The sequence below is a fragment of the Podarcis erhardii genome (assembly GCF_964252035.2).
Source record: "Podarcis erhardii genome assembly, chromosome: 10".
NCBI lineage: Eukaryota > Metazoa > Chordata > Lepidosauria > Squamata > Lacertidae > Podarcis > Podarcis erhardii.
Genome location: NC_138500.1, coordinates 48,074,545 through 48,098,537, shown reverse-complemented (window position 1 = coordinate 48,098,537; position 23,993 = coordinate 48,074,545). Strand labels below are relative to the sequence as shown.

Below are 23,993 nucleotides of genomic sequence, written 5' to 3'. Positions count from 1 at the left end.
TCACATTCCTAGACCTCTTCAGTTTTCTGTGGAGGATATAGGCAGTGCTCCCCCCCCCGAAAAATAGGTGCCGGTACTCACCATGAAGTTGTTACAGTAAGTGCCACGCTTTTTAACAACAACAAAAAGAGGTGCTGGTATTGCAAACCCTTGAGTACCCCCTGAAAAAAAGCACTGGGTATAGGTTCCGTTCAGGTATCATGTTAAATCATAGTTTGAGTTTCCAGACAGGCAGACAGCTTTTCAGGGTGGCTTGTCTGTTTGTTTCCTGTCCTGTTAGCAATCAGCTTCACACATTTCTCCGTGGTTCAATAGCACTGCAAGGAGAGTCATGGCTGTAACTATGGCTTGTCCATTTTGATATCATGTCCAATTATAGCACAAACCACAGTGTTCAAAACCACTTTAACCATTTTCTGATTTGCTGGCTCACGACTGAAACTGGTATTTATCATAGGTTACACATGTACTCCAGTTTCAGCGGTGGATAAAGATACGATAGCTTCATTGATTTATATTTTGGGAGGAGTTGAAGAAATGAAAATTCTTTCCATTTGCCTTTGTCTACAGATCTTCTTAGCTTACAAAGCTGATGGGGATTATTATCATTATCATTATTATTATTACCGGTAATTGTATTTTGCAGAAAGACTTACTTGCATGTTGCTGTCTGAGAAAATTAACTTTCTTTGTCCAGTTAAGATATTTTGTAGTATTCACTCCTCCTGTGAAGAAACCATATATTGTATCCATTTATTGGATATTTGGGATTTATTGTGGGCTAAAATTTGAAAATATGTGGCTTCACTGTGGCTGAAATAATAACCTAAAATATTATATCTACATTTTTGTTTTCAAGAAATATTATCTGTGTTGATGTCTAAGCATTCTGTTTTAACATCCAGTTTTAAGGTTACTGGAAAACCTGTGTATTGCAGTTTAACATTACTCCAATATCTTGCCTTTGATAATATGTAGTGAAAGGAAGAGGACCGCAATTTCATATTCATATTTCTAAGCCCCATAGATATCAGGTTGTTCTGGCAAAGTATAGACGGATAGTTTTGTTGAGATAAAACATTGTTCCAAAGGAACCTTGGTGGCTGTATAGTTGAGCCAAAAATCTGCTTACTTTTCATTTAAAATTGCTAAACTGCTTGCTTACAAAGGTGTTGAACCATTCTACTGAAAATAAGGGACCAAATCAGAAAAATACCAAGTAATAGAAATTGGCTTATCCATAAGCAAAACCTCAGCTGATCTTTGGTGGGGGGGGTTGTAAGTTGCTTGGCTGCATAGAGAGGTTTTGGTTGCAATGAAAACTAAAAATTAAGAGCATATGCTGGCTTGAATTGTTGGTACAATTTACAATATTGTTATTTTAACACACTCCATCATGAATCATCAGTTTAGGAATAGCATAGCAAAGGTAGATCCGGCTTGTATATAAAATGCCACCGACATCTGTTTACTTGATACCCTTCCTGGATGCTCCATCTCATTGCATGCCATCACAACCTCCCTCTCTTTGCTGCTATGCACATCTTCCTTTCCACTTCCAGAAACAGGGAGAGATCCGTGACAACCAGCAGCCATTAGCCTGTGTTTCCACAGTGTTGCATTTGCAGTAGTAGTTCGTTTTTATATGCAGCCCTTCATTATCTAAGCTGCATTCAGCTTACAGACTTGCAGCCCAAACTATGCATGTTAACTCGGAAGTAGATTCAGTGGGACTTCCCACTGGAATGTTAAGCATACATGGTATTGCAGTCGTAAACTGGAAGGATGGACCTTGTGTATCCTTCTTCATGTGCACAGAGCTGTTTTGATTCAGATTCAGATTTAAAACAGTAGTATAAGCAATCCTGCATGCAGCTTCTGAAATGCAACTCTGCGTAACACAGGGCTGCATTCTAGAGGTGTTCTGCTCTTTCTTCCAGACTTAGAACTAATAATTCTGCATTTAGAAGGGAGGACAAAGAGGCCCTGCTACATAACTCCTGGAACTTAACAAAGTTTTGAACTGGGAGCAGAGCATGAGACTTTCTTTGTCTTACATATAATGCGAAGCTACAAATTGAACAGAGGTACCAAACTTGAACAGAGGTGCCTTCCTGCTTGAGGACGTTGCCTCTACTAAATTTCCTTGGAAATCCTTAGCCCACCCTGACCACAGCCCACTCCATTCAGTAGGGTCTCCTGACCCTACGTGGAACATTTTTAGGGGGCTAAGGGTACTGCCTTGTGGAGGAAATCAGCTTCTACCAGCCCCAATAAACATGCTTAACTCTGCATACAACATAAAACAAATTTTTAAGCTGCTCTGAGAACTTGTTGAATATGTTAAATCTTTCAAATTAAAAAATCAAAAATTTGAAATGTACTTTTAAAAAATGATAGCCCAAATTCTTAGCATGCTGAAATTTGAAGCAAACATCGTTTTACAGCTTTTCAGTGCTTCTTTGAAATAGTGGCATTCACATATCCCTGATCCCTTAGCAACAAGAATAGCTGTGTTTTATAGTAACACAAGGTGGTATCACTCTTCTGTTGCACTTAAAGCTCAGCTTTGGCATAAGCAAGTTCTATAGATTCAGTTTCCCCTAAATATCCAAGTCAAGCTACAAAATACCTGGAAAATGTTTATTAATATACTACTACTTCCCTTTAGTGAGTGTTCATTAACTCTATTGCTATAGCATATTACTTCTAGCAGTTATTTGGTACCTCCTTCTTCACCATATTTGTCTGATGTATCACATATCAGGCTGATGGCTATTTTCAGGACAGTCTACATGGCTGACTTATGCAGTTACAGCATAGAAGATCAGATGGAAGTATATACGAGGTGATTGTGAATATTCTGCTTACTTCAATTTGCAAGTTTTGTCATTCGTTAGTAATATATGGCAAGGAACAAATTAGAAAATCATTTTCCTAGATAAAAGTGAAAATTACCGTATCACTTACTTAGAAAATCAGTTAACCAATGTTGTAAGTCTTGCTGGTATTATATATATTTTATTCATTGTACTGTATATTTTTTTGGAATATTGGTAATGTTATATAGAATTAGTAGGGGCTACCTTGTTAATTATAAACATGTTTTTAAACGTAAAACAAAAAAGATTATGATCTAGCTTCCATGCTTTTTAAAATCATAAAAATTCTCAGAGTGTTATAAAACACCAAACTCTAAAATGAGAACAGAGTATTTGGAAGTGTTCAGAATTTTGTTTTATGCATTTAGGGATTAATATATTCTATTCAAATAACCATTCTTGATCTGTTTGTATTCCAGGTAGTTGAACAGGGTATGTTTGTCAAGCACTGCAAAGTAGAAGTATATTTGACCGAATTAAAATTGTGTGAAAACGGAAATATGAACAATGTAGTAACAAGAAGATTTAGTAAAGCTGACACAATCGGTATGCCCATAGCTGTTTATAACATGAATTACTGCTTTTAAAACCTTCTTTAAAATGTGTCTTTGGATCTTGTGGGGTTTCGTAGAACATGTTTTATGACACATTCACAATATTAATAATCATATTTGTGTGTAAAAAAAGCTCCAGTACAAAGTTCTTCCTAATGTTATAATTTGAATAGAATAAGTGTAAATGTATATAATTTTGACCAAACTGTGGGAGGCAGTGGAAGACAGAAGTGCCTGGCGTGCTCTGGTCCATGGGGTCACAAAGAGTCGGACACGACTAAACGACTAAACAACAACAACAAATGTATATAATAAAGATTTTTACCTGACCATAGACTGAGAAAACTGGCAAAGTTCAGATTCCTCAGCGTAAATGAATATCAGGCCAAAGAAGCTTACTAATCTTTTTAAAATGCATGTGGTCAGTTCTTTTAAGTCATTGAGTAGGATGAGTGGCTAAACCCAATTTATATCCTCAATTCATATTGCTGCATGTATCTGTATAATCTTGCCATTTGCTTTTTGTATGTGGTGTGTTGTAACATGGATATTTACAACTTGTGCAACCAAGTAATTATGATACCATGGATCCTAAAAAAACTTTTTTCCCCCATTTCTGTCAATATAGACACAATTGAAAAAGAGATAAGGAAAATCTTCAATATTCCAGATGAAAAAGAGACCAGGTTATGGAACAAATACATGAGTAACACATTTGAACCTTTGAATAAACCAGACAGTACCATACAGGATGCTGGCTTGTACCAGGGACAGGTAGGCTATGTGTAGAAACCTGAAATTCTGGAGATTTTCTACTCTTCTGGCATACATTCGTGGTAAAATTGCTTATTGAGGACATCTTATTCTTAATGTTTGGTTAAAGTTCATTTCATTTTTATACTTAATTAACCATATCTGCTGAGGCTGGGGAAATGGTTCTCGGCCTATATGAAGATTTGTGACTTGTGATTCTTGAACAGTGTCTTTCCATACTAGATGGCAAAACTACTCTTAAATGTCATTTCAAAATCAGTTTTTTATATGAACAATAGTAAAAACCCAATTCCACTGCACATGAACTCCACCTTTAAATCCACATTTTCTTGACTGGGCACTAGGACACCAAGTGTGTTCCATCGTCTAGTCGTTTGAAGGCAGGAAAAAGTAATCACTCCATGAGCATCTTTGAGTTGGCCCATCCTTGGAACGGAAGTTTGTTTTTCCTTCCTTACTTGAAAAACACCTAATTTTGTTCGTTCTCTGTATGCTTTGAGAAGATCTGGGTGCAGTGAGTGGATGCATGCCTAATTCTGTGTTACAGAGTTTGGGTAAAGTTATTTTTTTTCCATTTTAGCCTATTATTTTGGAGCTACCTCTTTGCCTGGAATTTCCCCTACCTATGTTTGTGTCAGTCTTTCCCTGAGACCTTGTCTTCCCGTCAGTGTCTGCATGTGTTGGATTCCCCTGCTAATAGATTCATAGCTAATTGCCCCCTTGCTATTGAATTAGGTTCTTCCTTTATTCCTCCCCTATTGATCTAGAACATACCAATTAATTATAAAATAATTAAATTGCAAATTATAGAATTTTGATCAGGCCATAAACCTTGGCCTGATCAACTTCTAAATTCTTTCCCTTTGAAATTGATTGGTCTGACCCTACACAGTTTTTCCAGAGCCAACACTTTCTGCCTGTTTAAAAACCTCCAGAGTTGCTGCGTGTTGCCTGTTTGAAGATCAGGTCTCAGTTTACTGGACTAATTAAGCAGCAATGTGTCAGAAGGATAAGAGAAAAGTGCAGCTGAGGTCAGGAGGGTGGGCAGAGTATCTAGAGTGTAGGGCATGGCAAGCCTGAAGGAGGACAGATATGGTGTGAAAACAGGCACCCACAATTTTTTGGGGATGCTGTAGGAACTGCAGCAGCACAGCACAACCTGATTGGCCCTGCAGCACTGGACATGAGATTAATAATAATAATAATAATAATAATAATAATAATAATAATACCCCACCCATCTGGCTGGGTTTCCCCAGCCACTCTGAGCAGCTTACAGCACATAAAAAATTGTAAAACATAGACATTAACATTTTTCCTATTCAGGGTTGCCATCAGATGTATTCTAAAAGTCAGATAGTTGTTTATTTCCTTGACATCTGAAGGGAGGGCGTTCCACAGGGTGGGCTCCACTACCGAGAAGGCCCTTTGCCTGGTTCCCTGTAACCTCACTTCTCGCAGTGAGGGAACCGCCAGAAGGCCCTCGGAGCTGGACCTCAGTGTCCGGGCTGAACAATGGCGGTGGAGACACTTCTTCCTTCAGATACACTGAGCCAAGGCCGTTCAGGGCTTTAAAGGTCAGCACCAATACTTTGAATTGTGCTCAGAAATGTACCAGGAGCCAATGTACGACTTTCAGGACCGGTGTTACATGGTCTTGGCGGCCACTCCCAGTCACCAGTCTAGTTGCCGCATTTTGTATTAGTTGTAGTCACCGAGATTCCTGCGAAACCATTGGCAGTGGTGGCAGCAGACAGCCACATTCCAAGTGGTGGCATATGCCCTGTGGCAGCAGTGGCAGGCAGAAGAGAGACCATCTATAGTGATGTTGGAGAAGTGCCATGCTCATTATATAGGATAGCAGCAGCACTGCTTGGACTCTAGACAAGATGAGCAGCTGTCTGGAATGGATGAAGGGTTTGGGCCAGCCCACCAGTTCCTTCTTTCACTCCATTTTATCTTCGGGGGATTAGTTTAGGGGAGTTTTCAAGGGCACTCCATGGCCTATTCTAATATTATATTGCGCTCCTCTGGCCTGTTGGTTACACAGCAAGCCACTGCTACCAAGCCACAAGTAAGCTTGCCTCATACTGCCACCTTTAATCAAGCAAGTGTTCTACATCAGTCTCGGCATAGAGATTCAATGGTTTCTAGCTTGCAGTTCAGTACTGCTCCTACTGCTGCCACCCTGGCTAAGATGTGGTTGTGCAGCAGTAAGAAAGTGTCACATTTACTCCTCTTGTGATGAGACAATTGAAAGAGGCTGCCAAAAATACCAATATGCTTGATACCATTCAGTCTGTCAGGGCGAATGTCCAGCCTACCATGGTTTCTCCTAATGTGCCTTCTCCACAGCCTTCTCCAGATTCACATGCTGTGGCAAGAAGGCAAGTGGGACGCCAAAGAGGATGTTGTTAAGGTTAATAGACATTTGTTAGGATCCCATATCTTTAACCAAGAAGATATTAAGAAGGTGTTTCTAACGGCTGTACTTCTATAAGTGCTATCTCGTAATAGTATTTTATGCAATGGTGATTTTAAATTCAGCTTGTGAGGTTACAGCCTCAGCTTCTAATATTGGGTGGCTAAATATAGATTTAGTGTTACGTATACCGACCAGAAGTAAGATTTTATTAAACTAAAAATATATTAATGTAGTCTTGTATTCATATAAGGGCCAGAATGCCCCCCCCAAAAAAATATAGTCATCTACCTGTAAAATATTGCTTGTGTTATTTATGTCTGTTACCTTTATTCTCTTTTTGAGCAGTATATGTTCTGTTTTATATTCAAGTTTTGTATGTGTGAATTTTATATTCTTAATTGTAAGGGTCTGAAACAGGAAATAGATTTTTGGCAACATTGCCATTTTCACAGTGGATATTTTCCCAGAAAAAAATGTTTTGTTTTTTAAAGATTGGTCCAGTCATTATATGAAATGACATAATTATTTTTATATAATTCATGTTGTTTGTTAGTTACTTTGATCTTGAGATGATATGTAGGCTTTTTTCCAGCTATATGCAAATCTTTCTTTTGCCCCCTTTCACATTTTGGTTATATTAATAGCTAATATTTCTATTTTATCTTAATTGGCTTTATATCCAATTAATGGTCTGTAATCTGCTATCAGCTTTTCTACTTCTGACAAAGACTGAATTGATGTATAGTTATATTTTATCATTGTTTAATTTCATGCCTTTTATCTTTCACCTTCTTTTATTTTTATGTCAGTGGTTCCAAAGCTAAATCAAATAATAGTGCTGTCAGAGAACACATTTGCTTTGTGCTTTTATTTAATTTCAAAATGGATAATGACATATCACTTACGCAAATTTAAGCTTATTACTTTGTTTAAGACCCAGCTTCTGTACTTGATTCCAAAATTAAACAATATAAGGGTCTCAAATAGAAAAAGCCATTCCAGCTTATCAAAGACCTTTTCAGCATCTACATTTCTATTCTATTCTATTCTATTCTATTCTATTCTATTCTATTCTATTCTATTTTATAATAAATGTGAAAGAAATGACTCCTTCTACTCTTTGGTCCATTATGTGTGATAAAAGAATGTTGAATATTCTACAGAGTTGCCTAACAAGAGGCTTGACAATAATGCTGTATGTGAAAAGAATTTAACCTGTATAATTTTGGGTTGTAACCAGGCATAGCAAAATCATGCATTAAATATGTTAAAGTTTAAAATTAATAAAGCTTGGCTTCCATCTGCAGTGGCCACCTGCTATGTTTAATTACAAGAAATGCACTGCCTAGGCCTATCAATATATAAAATATGTAGTCCTGGTCTCACTGAGACTATAGGGGTTACAGCTATAGTAGATCCACTGAAATTAATGACCCTAAGTTAGTCAGGTCCATTAATTTCATTGGGTCTGCTCTGAGTATGACTAACATTGGATGCAACCCAGGATATATAAAACCAATAGGGTTTTCTCTAGGCTGCGGCATTGTATTTTGGATAACTTAAGCCTGGTTGGTGGTCCCTTGAACCATGTCATCAGCATACTGTAGTAATTAGTGGTTTAAAATCTTTATCTTTTCATTCTAGCTTGGTCATTATAATCTATCAATAACCCTGAAAAAGACTTTGTGTAATTCTTATTGGAAAGGTTTTTATATGCAGATTAAAAAGCAGAAGATAGAATACAACCTATTCTGGTACCTGTCCAAATAAAATATTTCATAACATGTATCAGTATCACTGTTAGACAGTGGTTTGCTATATATTAATGTATTCCGCGGGGGGATTCACACTATTTCCAAAGTTTCTCAGAAATTCTCACTCAATTCTGTTGAATGATGCAGATAGGACACATATAGAAAGATCAGAGCTTTTTGTTTGATAGTATTGGTGTTTTGCATATATATCTGCTTATAATATTTGCTTATAATAAAGGAGTGTTGGGGAAAATGCAGCGGGGGGAGTGAGTAAATATCCAGAAACATAGCGCTGTTTCTGCAAGAGTAAGGAGGGATAACCAGCTGTGCCCAGTTCCCAGAAGAAGGGACTTCTGCTTTCATAACTGGGCTTCTACTTCCTCTCTTCAGCTCCCTGCACATCCCCAAAATTTGCTCTGGAGAGTTGGCAGAGATTTGAAGCCAATTGAGAGGAAGGAAAAGTTTGTGTGAGCGAAAGTTTGCTCACACAAAATTGACTTTCATCTGCAGATATAAGTTTCATTAGTCCATTCAGTAGTACAGACATTCAGTTTTGGGATGCATATTTGCCACCTCTTCAAGGTGCGGGCAAGGTGTGTGTTGGTGTATGTCTATATGTGTGCACAAAGAGAAAGTTTTTTGTTCTGATTTTAAATGAGCGATAATCTCAGGAAAATCTTGAGATTCATACTGTTTCCGTAATGGGTGTTATATCATTTCTAAGTGAGTTAATGTCCAGTTGATAGTCTTAAACTGTACTCTCATTTTCCTAAACTGTAATGAAGTTAGTTTTTCTCTTTAAATTTTATTCAATATAGGTATTAGTGATAGAACAAAAAAATGAAGATGGAACATGGCCAAGGGGTCCTTCAGCTCCAAAGTAAGTGATTAAAACAAATCAGTGCTTCCCACAACATGGCTTATTGGATTTGCTTCTATACCCCAAAATATTTTCAACATGGTTTTGGAAACAGGACATTCATGTTAGTAATATATGCCTTTCATTGGAAGAACAAGAATTATATTCTACAGGTTTATGTGGCTGGTAACTGTTCAGATGTTATTAAAGAGCATGTATTTCTGTAGACCTGTGGCTAAGTCATTATTGCAATATTAGGAATCTGGGCTAAATATGAATAGATTCTTTTATATGGGAAAGATGTCAAAACTACTAATCATTGCTTATGTTATTGTCCTTATGACCTTTTTTAAAATACTATGATTATTGATTGTCTTCCGTCTTCTGTCTTCTGTCTTCATTGTATTACAATAATAGGATTGAATAAGACCAATCCTGTGACTTATTGTATTTCTTGGTCACATTCTATGTCCATAGGCATACAAAGCAATGTACAGAAAAACCCATAACATATTAAATTACGATATACAGAATATAGTTAAGGAGGAGGCTGGGGAAGGTCACTTTGGCAAGCCTATTCCTAAATGGGTTATTATCAATTTCCCCCAAGGGTGCCTGGAACTGGCCACCATCACCACTTGACATTATTTATTTTTTAAAATGGTATGTTAGAAACAGGTCCATTTTGTACATCTGATAGGTCTAAATAAATATGTGGCTTTAAAAGCCCAAATTTCACTCCACAGTATGAATGGAAGGGCATTTCTTGAAGTTCAATGTCTACTTGTATATTTTGAGTTTCGCTTCATTATTTACTTATTATTTAAATAGAATGTTAATGTTCTACAATCTTTAGTGTTCTAAAATACATTGTTTAGAAAAGAGAAACAGTAAGCCCTTTTGCTCCAAACAGTACATCTTAGTAGAGTACTAAAATATGCTTTTAAATATTTCATATAGCAGCTTCAAATAATTTTCATAAGGGTAAATGTAGCAAAAAGAACAAACACCTCGTTTCCTAATGAAATACTTCAAAACCTACCTATATTGCCATGTGATCCTCCTGAAGGCAAAAGGGAGAAAATGAGAAGAAAATTCAAAAGATGTTGAAGGAGGCGTGGGAGAAGAGAGAGAGTGGAACAGTTTCCTTTTCTATAGAAATGCTGTAAATATAAACTGAAATGCAGAAGCTGATTCTGCGTACTGTATCTAGATACAGATTAATAGGTAGCCATTGTATAAGCATGAAGATGTGTGGGAATAATTGCTAAGATTGAGCAAGTTTCCAAATTCAGCAGAATATGCGGCCAAGCCAACTTTGGATGCTTAAATACTTCCCCTAAGTGACAGAAAGCAATCAGACTGCTTTTAAGATTGAATGGTTATAGCTACAGGTGAAGTACCTCTACAAAATAATGTTTAATATCTGTAAGAATTTACTGTTTAATATTTACACTTTCAAAAATCCTCCAGAACTTGAATCTTTATACTGAATGTTATATATTTAAATACATTTGGAGAAGGTTACAGTAGCCCGCTACTATGCTGTGTGCTGAATTATTCATTTGTATACTCAGACTTTAACTTCACCTTTAAGAAGTGTTCATCTGGGCATGATGAGTACCTGTACTGTGCAGTATACCCATTCTAATCGAAGGGAAATTGCACCCTAGAACAGATGGCCTTCCAGATGGTGTTGGACTCCCATTGACCCCAACCAGCACAGCGAATGCTCCGGAGTGCTGAAAACTGGAGTACAACACATCTTGAAAGGGGCCACAGTTTCCCATCCCTATTCTAGAAAATGCAAACATTATCTGGTTAGCCACCAAGACACATGCCCAGTCAAAAAGTTGGAGGGAGGAATTCCATGTAGCACAGAGATCATGCCATCAGCACAAGCCTTTTGGCTTGCAAGATGGATCGATCTTACATCCCCCGTGTGCTGTTGTGGGAGTTCCCCTGACACACACATTTTTGTGGGGTGGGGAGAGAGGCAAAAAGCCCAGTTGTGCTAGCCGAAGTCCTTGTGCTAGCTTCCACTAGTAGGACTCGTTAGTTGAATCTGGCCCTTAAGGCACATTATGGAGCCACCCTACTGAAGGTTAGCAGGTTTGAATCTGGGTTTGGTCAAACAGGAGTTCCATGCACATTGACTTGAATTCCATTGTAGGGAAAAGTGGGATATAAATGTATTAAATAATAATAAATAATATGTCAGCACATCATAGAGAAGCCATTGGGCCTTGCTTCAACATGTTAGTTTTTTAGGTGCTAATATTTCGTTGTGCTGCTGCTTTGTTACAGGCAATTCCTTACCTAGATTCTAGACATGTGTAATATGTGTTAAACATATTAAATCAGCTTTTGTCTGCGTTCTTCAATCAGTCACATGACTGATGAAAGTCATTTTAGCTCTCTTTCCATGTTGATAATTCATCTTAATACATGCCAAGTGCTTAGGTGTTCATATAGTTCATATATTCTTGTTTCGTTATTCTTTTTACTTGTGTGGTCCATATTTTAGGTTACATTATAGGCATGGAATTGTTTGTTACTTTTACATTTTGTTTAGCTCATAATTGAAGGTTTACTACTACCGTAAATTTCGCTCCATAACACGCAGATTTTTCCTCCTAGAAAGTAAGGGGAAATGTCTGTGCGTGTTATGGAGCGAATGCCTACAGATGGCGGGGGAATCTGCTGCAGTTGTGAGCAGTCTGTGGCTTGCTTTGAAACAGCAAAGCAGGTGTAAGCGGCTCCTGTCAGCGAGCCGAGCTGGGGAGGAGGGAGAGAAGCAGAGCGGGCTTGGCTGCTTTAAAAAAAACCCGTCCTCTATGTTCCTCTCTCCTCCCCACTGATCTGCTAAGTAGCAGCGAAGCTTTTCAGCCAGCCTAGCCGGGAGGAGGGAGAGAAGCAGAGCGGGCTTGGCTGCTTTAAAAAAAACCCGTCCTCTATGTTCCTCTCTCCTCCCCACTGATCTGCTAAGTAGCAGCGAAGCTTTTCAGCCAGCCTAGCCGGGAGGAGGGAGAGAAGCAGAGCGGGGTTGGCTGCTTTAAAACAACCCCGTACTCTCTGTCCCTGCCTGCAGTTTTTTGCTGTCCGATTTTGGATTAGCCACTGTAGGGGCTGTGTGTGTGTGTGCTTGAGCTATCGTTCTCCTCCTCCTGCTTCCCCTTCGCTCTCCCTGCGCCCCTGCGCTGTCCCTCTGACTTTAGAATTGACACTCTGTGTCTGTGTGTGAGAGAGAGAGGGCTCCTTCTCCTCCTCCTGCTTCCCTTTCACTCTCCCTGCGCTGTCCCTCCGACTTTAGAATTGACACTCTGTGTGTCTCTCTGTGTGTGAGGGCTCCTTCTCCTTCTCTTGCTTCCCGTTCACTCCCCCAGCGCCCTGCGACTTTAGGGCCAGTTCCCTCTCTGCGTGTTTGTGTTTTGACCTCACTGCGTTGGGGGAGAGTGTTGGTCGCAATTTTTCTTGATTTGTCTCAGAGTGGTTACTATCATGGTTTCCTTGCCAGGGAGGAGGGAGAGACGCAGAGCCTGCTTGTTCTAAAGGAGCAAAGCCGGAGAGGAGCCTCTCCTGCATTATCAGCAGCATCCTTCTCCACACCCCCCACGCGAGCTCCTTGTCCCTTGAGTTCTTTTCCTTCCCTCCCCACTTAAAACGTGGTTACAAAGCACGGATCCACATGGATCCTCGGGATTTTTGCACTAGGTCACCCCAAATTCACCATCAGATCACATAGCATATCCATGGCTACAGCCTGCACCAAAAAACACACGCACCCACTGTTTCATGGGGTCGCAATGGCGCAAAAACGTGGTTACAAAGCATGGATCCACATGGATCCTCAGGATTTTTGCATTGGGCTACCCCAAACTCACCGTCAGATCACATGTCTGTGGCCACAGCATGAACCACAAAAATCATATATCCACTGTTTCGTTTAGAATATTTTTTTCTTGTTTTCCTCCTCTAAAAACTATGTGCGTGTTATGGTCAGGTGCGTGTTATAGAGCGAAAAATACGGTACTAGATATTTGACTAGTAGTAGAAGTAATGGCTTGTAATGAATTATTTACACTTTATTCCACCCAGTATGAGATTCCATAGTCGCTTTGGTTTACATTGAGGTCCTCCATTGCTATTAGAAAATAGATAAACAGAGGACTCTCAAAGAATAATATTAATTGTGAAATGAAAAACTTATTCAGAAATATCTTTAAGCAGTAATTAATCAAAGCAAAAAAAGAATTAAAAGTTTTTATTTTCAAAAGTATCCTGATCAAAACTTTTTATTCACATGAATATTTACTTTATTAAATTAAACATTTTCATGAAGTCATGGAGGCTGCATCCACTCTTGAATGTGATTTATAATACATATACCATATTAATCTCTGCAGATATTAGTTTTACTGTTAATTGTTATATTGACAACAAAGTAAAGAATCCTCCAATCTCTTTGAAATCAAATAGGAGTTCAAACACAACTGGTTTAATTGGTCATTATTTTTTCTGACAATGGGTATGCAAGATGTACTCATATCTTTATATCTAAGCAGTCTCATGTAGCCAAATACTTTTCTTAAATGCTTTGCTCCTGGGCCATTTAGCTAACTCTTCTGAGGATGGGATAGGTAGCTTGGGGTAGAACATATTCTTCTTTGCACATAGAATACCCTAGGTTCAATCTCTGACATTTCCACATATAGCTAGGAAAGGATCTGTCTGGAAACCAGATCGACGCAATGATACGCTATTTGGACCATTGTCATGACTCAGTTTAAGGCAGATTCCTATGTTTCTGTGATAATTAACAATATTCAAATTAGCTTCTCCTGATCTTGAATATTTGGACTGTTGAAGTCAGTAACTCTTGGATCCAATTTTCATTTTCCAACCTTCCACATGGAAGGCTGTTAGAAACTCTTTCCTCACGTCAGGAACGACTCCATACCAATCTGTATATTTTTACCGCACTATTTAATTATATTGCATGGGTAGTCCCAGGACGGCATGTTCCTCACAGTCTTTAACCAGGCATATGCATGTAGCACGTGGCTTGTAAATGTTACTCCTTTTTTGTAATTCTATGTCAAAGCTAAAAGCTGTGCTCAACACCACCACACTCACCCACCCTGGAACCGTGTCTCCTCATGTGTTGGATTTAATGTAAAAATTGACTGAGAGTGTCAGATAACATGAAGGAATCGTTCATTATGAAACCTTACCAGTATTTGGTTATGTCTCATTTAGCAGGACTGTAAAAATACTGAAGTTTCTTATAGGCCAGAACTCTTTAGTGCACTTCATTGTACGGCATGCTGTGTTTGCTTTCCTCTTTGTGCATTTAGCAATTGCTGAGGACAACAGATTCTAACTGACAATTTCTCCTGTTGGCATGGTTTCTCTTAAGTTCTAGCATCTGGTGACTAAATGTGAGCAAATTAGCTTGGTAAACTAAGATGAGATGATTCAATTTTGACATGGGGTGTGATCCAAAATCCTCTGTTTACAATGACACTTCTTTTATGAAAGAAAGTCATGAAGTCACCCAAGTATTATTCATCTTATGTGTCTCTTAATGTTTGTGGTACGTTCTCTTGTTAGCTGAATATGCTTTGTATGCCATAAAGCCCATTCAGGCGTGGCTACAATTCTTTATATTGGGATCCTTTAATTGACTTTAATATATTTAAATCTTGCAGAAGCAAGCTTCCAGGTCTGTATACCTAATTTTGTCCTCAGTTTCCTCTTTGTTTTGGTATACAGACAAGGAATATTGCTTCTGCGAACGTAGTGCTCCTAGATGGATTGGAGGTCATAGAAATGTATTTGACCAGCAAATTCTTAATATACTGCTTTTAGTAGTAGGGTAGTAGTAGTGTGGTTCTTCTATACAAAAAATAGTAAAAAAAAAAAAAAAGTGAAACACCCAAAATATATTTCTTTAAGGCAGCTTTGTCCCAGTCTGAATTGAGGGGCCCATGCCTGCTATTTTCAATGGGAAGAAAGCTATCGGCAAATATTTTAATAACTCTGGAATTAATTCCTCGGAATGAATCCTAACTCCTAGACCGGATGCACCAACAATGGAAGTGAATAAAAGATTCCTTCTTCTGATTTTGCGATGGCTGACTGTGTTAAACTGTGGGTTACCTTGACCATGTACAGTTTTGTGGGTCACCTCAAAGATCTAAGAGTTGCCAAACTAATTGTGTGAGTTTAGCTATTCTCAGCTAAAACAATTTAGAATGTTTCCATGCTGAGGTAGGGTTGTTTAACCATCCCTGAATAACCACACATTTATGATTAAAATAACCCCATGTGTAGACTGGGGACATTTGAGCATTGCAAACTACTTTTGAAACTGCATGACATTTAGAAGCAGATTGGGTCAGCATGGGTATCAGCTGTTCAAAAAGGTTGCTTGATCCCATACATAACACCCCTTTGTATCCTCGTCATGATTTGTGATTAGAATGTTAATACAAAGTTGATGAACTAATCTGATGAATTATTGTAAGTGGGTTATAATTTCTGTATTTCCTCGCTTGCTCACTCCCCCCTCCCCGGCATGCACATAATTTTAATATATGCTTCTCTATTATTGTCAGTTCATTTTATGGTGTGTACTTATTATTTAGGGGACCACAGCACATCATTACTATGCTTGTTTTTCTCCAAAGCTTTGTACTGCTCATTACAGTTCTATGGTATATAATAAATTACCTTTTCTTTACACTCGGAAGGGATTATTGCTTCTTATGTCGAAGTATTGTGAAGATTAGGAATATATTCGAAACATAGCTGCTAAGTTGACTTTGAAGATGGAATTGATCGGAACATGGAAAAATAAAATCCCACTCCATACCAAGACATTGAAGGATTGTACTTTCACATTAAATGTGTTTTTTTCTTATTATTATTAATAATAATACCCCGTCCAACACATATGGCCTCCAACACATACAAAAACATAATGAAACATCAAACAGTAACAATCTGATCCAATATAAAAAGTCACAATAACTTTAAAATAAACAACTTATATCAAATAAAGCAACATTTAACTATCCATCAGAATCTAATTGTAAACAGTAAATTTAAACATTAGCAAATAATAATTAAACAGTTTACACTTATCAACCACAATAAAGAATTATCCATCTATAATCAATAAAAATGACAGCAAACCACAATGCATAAAACACCACAAAACATACAAAACCATGTAGAAGGATCAAATTGAGAAACAAGGACACACAACTTGTAAAATGCCATTGATGATGAAGAACAGAAAGTCTCTCTCCCCTCACACTTCTTCCTCTCTTATGAAGGCTTCTAGGGCTTGAGGGTGAGGAAAGGCAAGAGGGAAATGCCATTGCCTGATGGCCAACAGAAAGTCTCTTTCCCCTGTCTGTTCTGGATTAGGATTTTGAAGACAATGAATCCATTTAAGCACTCTTGATAAATGTGTTAAGGGAGGGAAAGTGCTTATATGTCCACTCCTCTGATTTAGTTAACCCACCTGAATTAGTTAAACTAAATCCTATGTGTAAGTTGGTTCCTACTGTTGTGTAAGACCAGTTTCATTGTGGTGTGGTTTGTTATAGCCGTTTGTGTGGCTTTAACAGAAGTTCACAGAATGCTGCTATACAAATTCATTTTTGTAACCCCTTGAAAAATAAGTACTTGGCATTAAGTCGTGATGCACACAAACTTTCACTTGCCAACTTAAAATAGTTGGCAAAAAAAAAATTGCACCCAATGAACTTCAGGGGTAGTCTTTTGTAGGTGTGATTTGCCAGGTGTCAATCTTACATTTACTATGTGTGACCCTCTTCCCCTAAATGCAATTATTATCTTTAAGAAATACAGATGATAATTCTCGTTAAGGCTACAACATTATAGAGGCTACAGACGAGGACTGCTACAAAATGTTGCAGTCTATATTCCACCGCTGAGTATTCCATCCATCCCTGGCCATTTCAGAACGCTAATGGCTCAAGCGTGCCTTTCCATGAAAATTTATTAAAAATTCCTTCCAATAATAAACTTGCATACTTCTGCAAACATATGCAGAAGCTACTATTTTATTTTGGAGTGGTCCTGATTTGCCTCCTTAATTGTAGGCATGATGGAGGGAACTAGTAGGACAATGTTACGCTGTTCCCAAAACCTCTGAGAGGAAATAGTCTTGCTCAGAACTTCATTAAGTCTGGAATGGAGGCATGTTTAGGCCTCTTTGTAAGGTTGGGTGGAGAAAGGTAGGCAACTTTAGAAGTGATTAAAGGATTAAGGACTCCTTTTCTCTTCCCGTCTTTCCCTGGTGTGCTAGGTAGTGTCGGAGGCCTGCCAGCCCCAAACCTGAGAATTTGCTAGCTGTTTAGTTAGGCAGTTGGGGATGGGAATATATACAGATTTTCCTTTTTCCCCCTTCTTATTTTTCAGTGAACAAGAGCATTCCATAGCTTAAAACTGCTCCCAACTATATAGTGGCTCGATACATTCTCACAGTCTGCCTACTTTTATTTTCAATACACCCTTCCTTTAGTAGAATCTACACACATATAAAAACCGTTCTGAAAATGCTTTTTTTTTAAAGTGGTTTTGAAATTTCATTGAATTTCCCATAAGGCTCACCATTGCCATTTAGTGTCACATTGTCTATTGCTCTTAAAGCACACTTAAAACATGGAATAGCTGAGTCCTTTCTCTCTTTCCTTAACTACTATCAGGATTCTGTAAACTCGGATGGGTTTTTTATTTTATTTACAAACTTTGATACTCCTGTGTACCTAGAGAGTTCCCCAAGTATGGAGGAGTTACCATCTTATTTTCATCCCATTTTGCTTTCAAATGATAGGCCTTCAACCACCTGATTTCACTCTTCAAGGGAGTGGTTAGTGGTGATAGATGTTACTGGCTAAAAACAAACTTAGAACAGAAGAGCCTTTTTATGAGTGTTTAAAGAAAGGATCAGAATGTGGCTGTTCCCTGTTTGTAACATTCTACACTCTCTTGATGAGTGATTATACTTTATTGATACAGGCACTTTGATAAGTTGGTGCTATTTATCTTTAACCTCTTTCAGAATGGGTGTTTCCATGATATGGTAGTATTTTTACTTAGTTCAAAATGATTGATAACATTTTGAATACTGGATACTAATACGTATAAAGTTTAAATCTTCTCATTGAAGGTGGCCTTTGTTCTAATTATCAGTGTTGATGTCATGCTTGGTGTGTTTTCATTGTGGATCATGGAGGGAAAACTACACATTCACATAGGCCAGACATAATTATTTTGACTAGGTAGCATATCAGGTTAGTTGATAACTTTATGGTCTAAAGGAGCTGTTGTGCTCTGCTTGGGTTATACTATTTTTGATGAACCAGATTGTAGCATTTTACCTTTAAAAAGGATGAATCATAGAGTTGGAATGTTGAGGTATGTATAACCATCCTTTTGTGAACCTGTAGTCTTCTGTCCGACTTTGTTGCATGAAATGATGTTATATGTTTAGATCTTTCCCAACCATTGTTGGAGTTTATTTGAAACTGGTGCACTTTTGGCTTGGCTTCCTTGGTTAATAGTACTAAAATGCAGCTTTGTACTATAAATTTTCATAGTCAGTGGTTTTTTAAAAAATAAAATAAAAAAATCAAGATTTCAGCATTTCTTATATAGATAGCTGAATATGAAATACTGTTTTGATAATGCTTTTTTAGTGTAGTGATGGTCATATGTTGGCTTAAAATAGTGAATTGAACTGGTGTTTTAAGGTGCTGTTAAACTTGCTTTCAAAGTGCTTATTGTTAATGTATTGTTGCACTTTCACAACTAATCTTTAAAATTATTTAAAGCGTCATAAAATAGTGACTCTTGCCATTAGGGAGAAGATGCATTTCATTTGTGACGCAATCAGCTTGTGATTTTTGGTAAAAGTATATCTTTGCCAAATGTTAATTGTGGCTTTGGCTGTTTTAATTCCTGTTTTTGTGTTTTTGTCTTTGAGATAACTGTGAAGAATTACAAGTGAAATGTTTTTTTAAAAATGTTTTGAGGTTGGACAACTTTTCTTGGCTGTTTGTTGCTCTGATCATGAAAACCTTATTTTTCATACTTATTTACATACATTGTTCATCTGTTAGCTTTTCCTTTTTTCATTATTAATTTTGCAGTCTCAGCATTTTTATCTAATTTAACATTTTCATATTTTTAAAGGTCCCCAGGTGCATCCAATTTTTCAACTTTACCAAAGATCTCTCCATCTCTATCAAATAATTATAACAACATCAACAACAGAAAGTAAGCAACACATCTTAAGAACTTTTAATATTAATCATCCAAGTATAATTTCAAGGCAAAACTGTTTCAATTCTAGATAAATAACTTGGATGGACTGTATTGCTGTGGAACTGCAGTGATGCCAAGTCTTAAAGGTCACCAGTACCCTAAGGTGTTCAGAGAGAAACTAACAGAAGAAGATTGTTTCTGCTTTACTTTTTCTTCAGAACCCTGATACTGCATAATCACCCTGATACTATACAGCACCACATTCTGATTTGAAACCATTGCATTAAGAAAAGACTTCAGCAAAAGTGGCATGCATGTAACAAAAGTCACATAGCATTGCTCAGGCTTTTCAAATCTTGGGGCTTGGCATTCAGATTTTGTAATAAATAAATAAAAATTAAAATTGTCCAGTAGCACCTTCTAAGGTGTTACTGGACAATTTTAAATTTTTTAAATTTATTTCGACTGTGTCAGACCAACGCGGCTACCTACCTGAATGTAAAGATTTTTGTGATCGCAGGAAGTTTTGGGATTATATGTTACAGCAAGTAAAACCTCAGCAAATTACATTCTGGATCCATTTTGTTATAAAGACATAATTCTATATGTTTCCCTAACAAATATTTAATATGCTAAACCTGTTTTTAAAAACTTGGGTTAACTCATCAAACTAGCCCTCTTAATTCAAAACACACATCCTGCAGATGCATTGCATTTTCTGCCATCCACTACAAATAGGAAAGTGTCTATTAAATAGTTCACATAGAAGCTTCCTCGTAGAAATACTGGAAAAATAATGGAAGCTACAAATTCAACTTTTCCTTTCAGTCTAAAAATCTCAGTTTGTGGCTATGAATCGAATGTGAAAATGTTTAAGTATTTAAAAGCAATATAATTTCTAAATATTTTATACAATATCTTCCAGTTAAATACTGCATTTATGAGAAGGGAGTTTTTGTAAGGGGTGAAGTGGCTTCCGCTAATTGTGAGTAGCCCCAACTCTCTCAGTTAAAGAAATACATGTATTTAACTGCAGTCTATTGTAGTTTGTTTGTGTGTATATAGTAAGTACAGAAAAGTTTTCTTTTTGGTGTGTATAAACAACCTAACCGCAGCCTAAACTGATCTTATCCTTTTATTAGAATACTGATAGCCTATGTTAAATGAAAAAGCATATCATAATCTCTGAAGCCATGGGACAGTGGCCACCTGCTTTAAATCTCATTTTAAAGTGGAAACTAAAAATTTTCAGAATCAGCAGAAGTGCCCTGGGCTTGTATTAAAAAGGGCAGCTACACTTCCATTTCATGGAACTGTCCAGCAACTGGCAGGCAGGTACTTTTTATATTTTTGAAGTTCAAAGATGAAAATGCACTTTTAGAAGGAAAGGTTATAGAATGTGCTTTTTAAATTCAGCATACATGAGGTTTAATTTCTAAATCTCAGGGCCTATTTGCCTAGCCTTAGGGAAATACCTTACATGTTACTGTAACTCAACATTTTAGTTTAAACAAGGGCTGGGGAAAACTTACGTTGCTAGCTACCTTGGGTTCATTGTAGGAAGGCAGGTATAAATGTTTTATTTACTTGTTCCTTAAAATATTTCTAATCCACCCTATATCAAGTGATCTTGGAGTAGGATATGTATATAAAGTAAGCGTGACTAGCCTGTGGCCCTCTAGATGGTGTTAGAATCCAACTCCCATCAGCTCTTGCCAGCATGGCTTATAGCTGAGTGGGGAGGAACTGGTTTAACTTCTTAAGCATTTGCATGTAAACTCAGAAGTACCCTTGAATTTCTTTTTTCTTTTTCTTTTTTTGGTCTTAAGTTCCTTATGTTATGTTGAAAATCTTCTGACTTTAGAAGCAGCTTTTTGGATTTGCTTGAATAAGTGGTGGACTGCTGACCAGTCCTGTTTTGGATGAAAACACTGCCACGTTAATCCTCTGAGTAGCCCATTAGTAAGTGTTGGTCCCCCCCCCCCCCGGATTTGTCCCTTTTCAAAAAAATGGGAAATATTATTTAGGTTAGATTCCTGTACCAAGTTATTTGGGAGTAAGAACCTCTGAATGCGCTGGGTCTTACTTCTGAGTAAGAATGTCTAGAATTACAATGTCAGGAAATTGTGATTATCCTACTACATTAAGCTCTAGTCTTGAACATACTTGAATGCATTGTACTAAACTCAATCTGTGCATTTAATTGTAAGCCTGGAAATAGAAATCATGTTTCCCATAAAAAAAGCTGGTTAACATTAGGATATATGTAGTTTGACTCTACAGTTAAAATGTTACTTATTTCTGATATTGACTCCAAAATACATACTGCATGGCATCTTTTGAAAGGGGGTGAACTTTTATGCCATTACTTCTTACCCTAGTAAATTAATCTCTTATTTTAGAGCACTGTTTTCTGTACCTGTGGACCAGCTAAATATTTAAAATATCACTGATATCTCTTGCCCATAGGACATTGATTTTCCTGGCCAGGAGTTGGAGTGCACATATTTTTAAAAAATATTTTCTTTCAAGTGTCTGCCCATTTAAGATCATGCCTCCAAATACATAAATAAATAAATAACTTCAGAAATCAAAAGTGAAGAAATATGTTTGTTAAAATATGTTAGTTAATTATTAAAGTAGGCAGACAGCTCCTGCATTTATAAATTTATTTTGTATAGCCTAACGTATTCAATAAAATTATATCCTATAAATATTCATTTTCACAAATCCACATAAAAGGGGAAGAAAACTGCAATGCATGCAACATCATTCATTGACAGAGGCTGCAGCTCATTTGTCTATCCATTCTTTTATTGCCAAAGAATCTATAACCTTCTGACACTGTTGTGAATCTATTTTGTTTGAGCAACTCAGTTATCACAAGCTTGCACTCTTCCAAATTCTATCTATTGCTTATAACTTTCGTGAGTCATGGGTACGTTTAATCATTACCTACAATCTTTAACATGGATCTCACAGGATAATGTAATTGATAGGAGAACTTCATAGTAATATGAGGCATTTTGGTCAGAGGTGATCTGTGAACAGAAAGAAGAGCATCTGCCTAAACTTTATTGTCCATTCTCATATTTCTTAACACTGGGTTGTATCCCACTACGTTCTACTCAGAATCGACGTATTGAAATGAATAGACTTAAATTAGTCATGCCCATTAGTTTTGGTGGGTCTTCTCTAAGAATGACTAATGTTGTGTAAAAACCCAAAGGGTGGGATTCACCTAACCAGGCCCGTCTGTGGAAACCCAGGCCAGAACTTCTGCATGCATATTGGGGCTTCTCTTACCCCGGGTACCCCCTGAAATTGGCTTAAGGGGGTCAGGAGAATCCCCAAACAGAACAGCTGAAATGGATTGCACAGCTGGAAGAGTGAAATGTTGAATTCCACCCATAACGTAGAAAGGAATTGGGGAAAGTAGCTGCTTCTCTAGCAGAATATTTTGTTTCCATTCATGGTTGTACAGAAGTGATAGGTTTTGCAAACATTTACATTCTATTGTGTTACAATTGCCATCAGTGTTAAAACATACCTTCCCTTACATTAGTTTGATTTCTGCTTATGTATTGGGAAGAAATCAGGACCACTTCCGTTAGCTTGATTTTGCAGGAATGCATCTGCAGTGCTTTGCACTCAAGATTATGGACATACCTTAAAACTGGTGTGACCTTTCACTGTTACGGTTTTGAGCATCTTAGTGACTTGGCAAGTATTCTTCCTTAAGCCTGGTCACGTGATTCTGTAACGTATCTCATTGAAATTCAGATTCTCCAGGCTGAAATATGGGTAAGGCAGCTAAGGGTAATGCATGTAGGGATTTCATGCATGCCACCTCATGTTTAAACTTGCCCATGCTGGCCCTTTCATATGTATTATAACATCATTGTGGTATGCTAATGGTACCTATGAACTGACCATTGCATGTGGTAAGTTCACTTAAACATAATGGACTACACATGGATCATTGGATAAGCACTTTACCAAGTTTTGTTTCGTTGTGATGGTTGGTGTTAGATAAAGTGCTTTCCTAGGAAAGAGTGTGCTGAATGAAACTGTTACAAAGTGATATTCTAATATATAGATTAAAACAAATAAAACTAAAAGCCCTCTTCTAGTTTCAGACTGGACCCAGAAAGCCTATAAGATGGCATATATTGAGGTGGGATTAGACTGTTTCAGCTTTGGATAGATAATAAAATAATAATATAGCAGCAGAGTGAATTTATTCATTTGAAGACTGTTCTGCATCTTGTGGCTACTCTAGAGCATACATATATACTTTCCACCTGTGCAAGGACACCCCTGTTATTTTCAGATCCACATCTTGCATATTCATCCTACAGGCTACATGGCTGGAATTCAATGTGCATATGTTAGGGACGCGGGTGGCGCTGTGGGTAAAACCTCAGTGCCTAGGACTTG

General features: G+C 37.5%; 1 protein-coding gene and 1 long non-coding RNA gene across 7 annotated transcripts in view; one reads left to right on the top strand and one right to left on the bottom strand.

The window, feature by feature from the left end:
• Window positions 1–23,993, top strand: part of USP15 (ubiquitin specific peptidase 15) — a 55,648-nt gene that overhangs the window by 10,406 nt on the left and 21,249 nt on the right. For 2 of the 4 annotated variants that reach the window (XM_081877857.1, XM_081877858.1), the window contains exons 4-7: window positions 3,302–3,428; window positions 4,065–4,210; window positions 9,208–9,269; window positions 19,482–19,565. In XM_081877857.1, the coding sequence (XP_081733983.1) occupies window positions 3,302–3,428; window positions 4,065–4,210; window positions 9,208–9,269; window positions 19,482–19,565 (419 nt within the window). The remainder of the gene's footprint in view (window positions 1–3,301; window positions 3,429–4,064; window positions 4,211–9,207; window positions 9,270–19,481; window positions 19,566–23,993) is intronic. The other 2 variants (XM_081877859.1, XM_081877860.1) reach the window with 1 other exon arrangement.
• Window positions 642–23,729, bottom strand: LOC309350896. 3 transcript variants are annotated; one of them, XR_014160572.1, is made up of 4 exons: window positions 23,223–23,729; window positions 22,509–22,594; window positions 13,331–13,392; window positions 642–725 (listed from the first exon to the last, which is right to left on the bottom strand). It is a non-coding gene; the product is annotated as an uncharacterized lncRNA (long non-coding RNA). The 3 variants fall into 3 exon arrangements; XR_014160573.1 differs by lacking the exon at window positions 642–725 and having other exon boundaries at window positions 13,288–13,392; XR_014160574.1 differs by lacking the exon at window positions 642–725 and having other exon boundaries at window positions 13,288–13,392; window positions 22,513–22,594.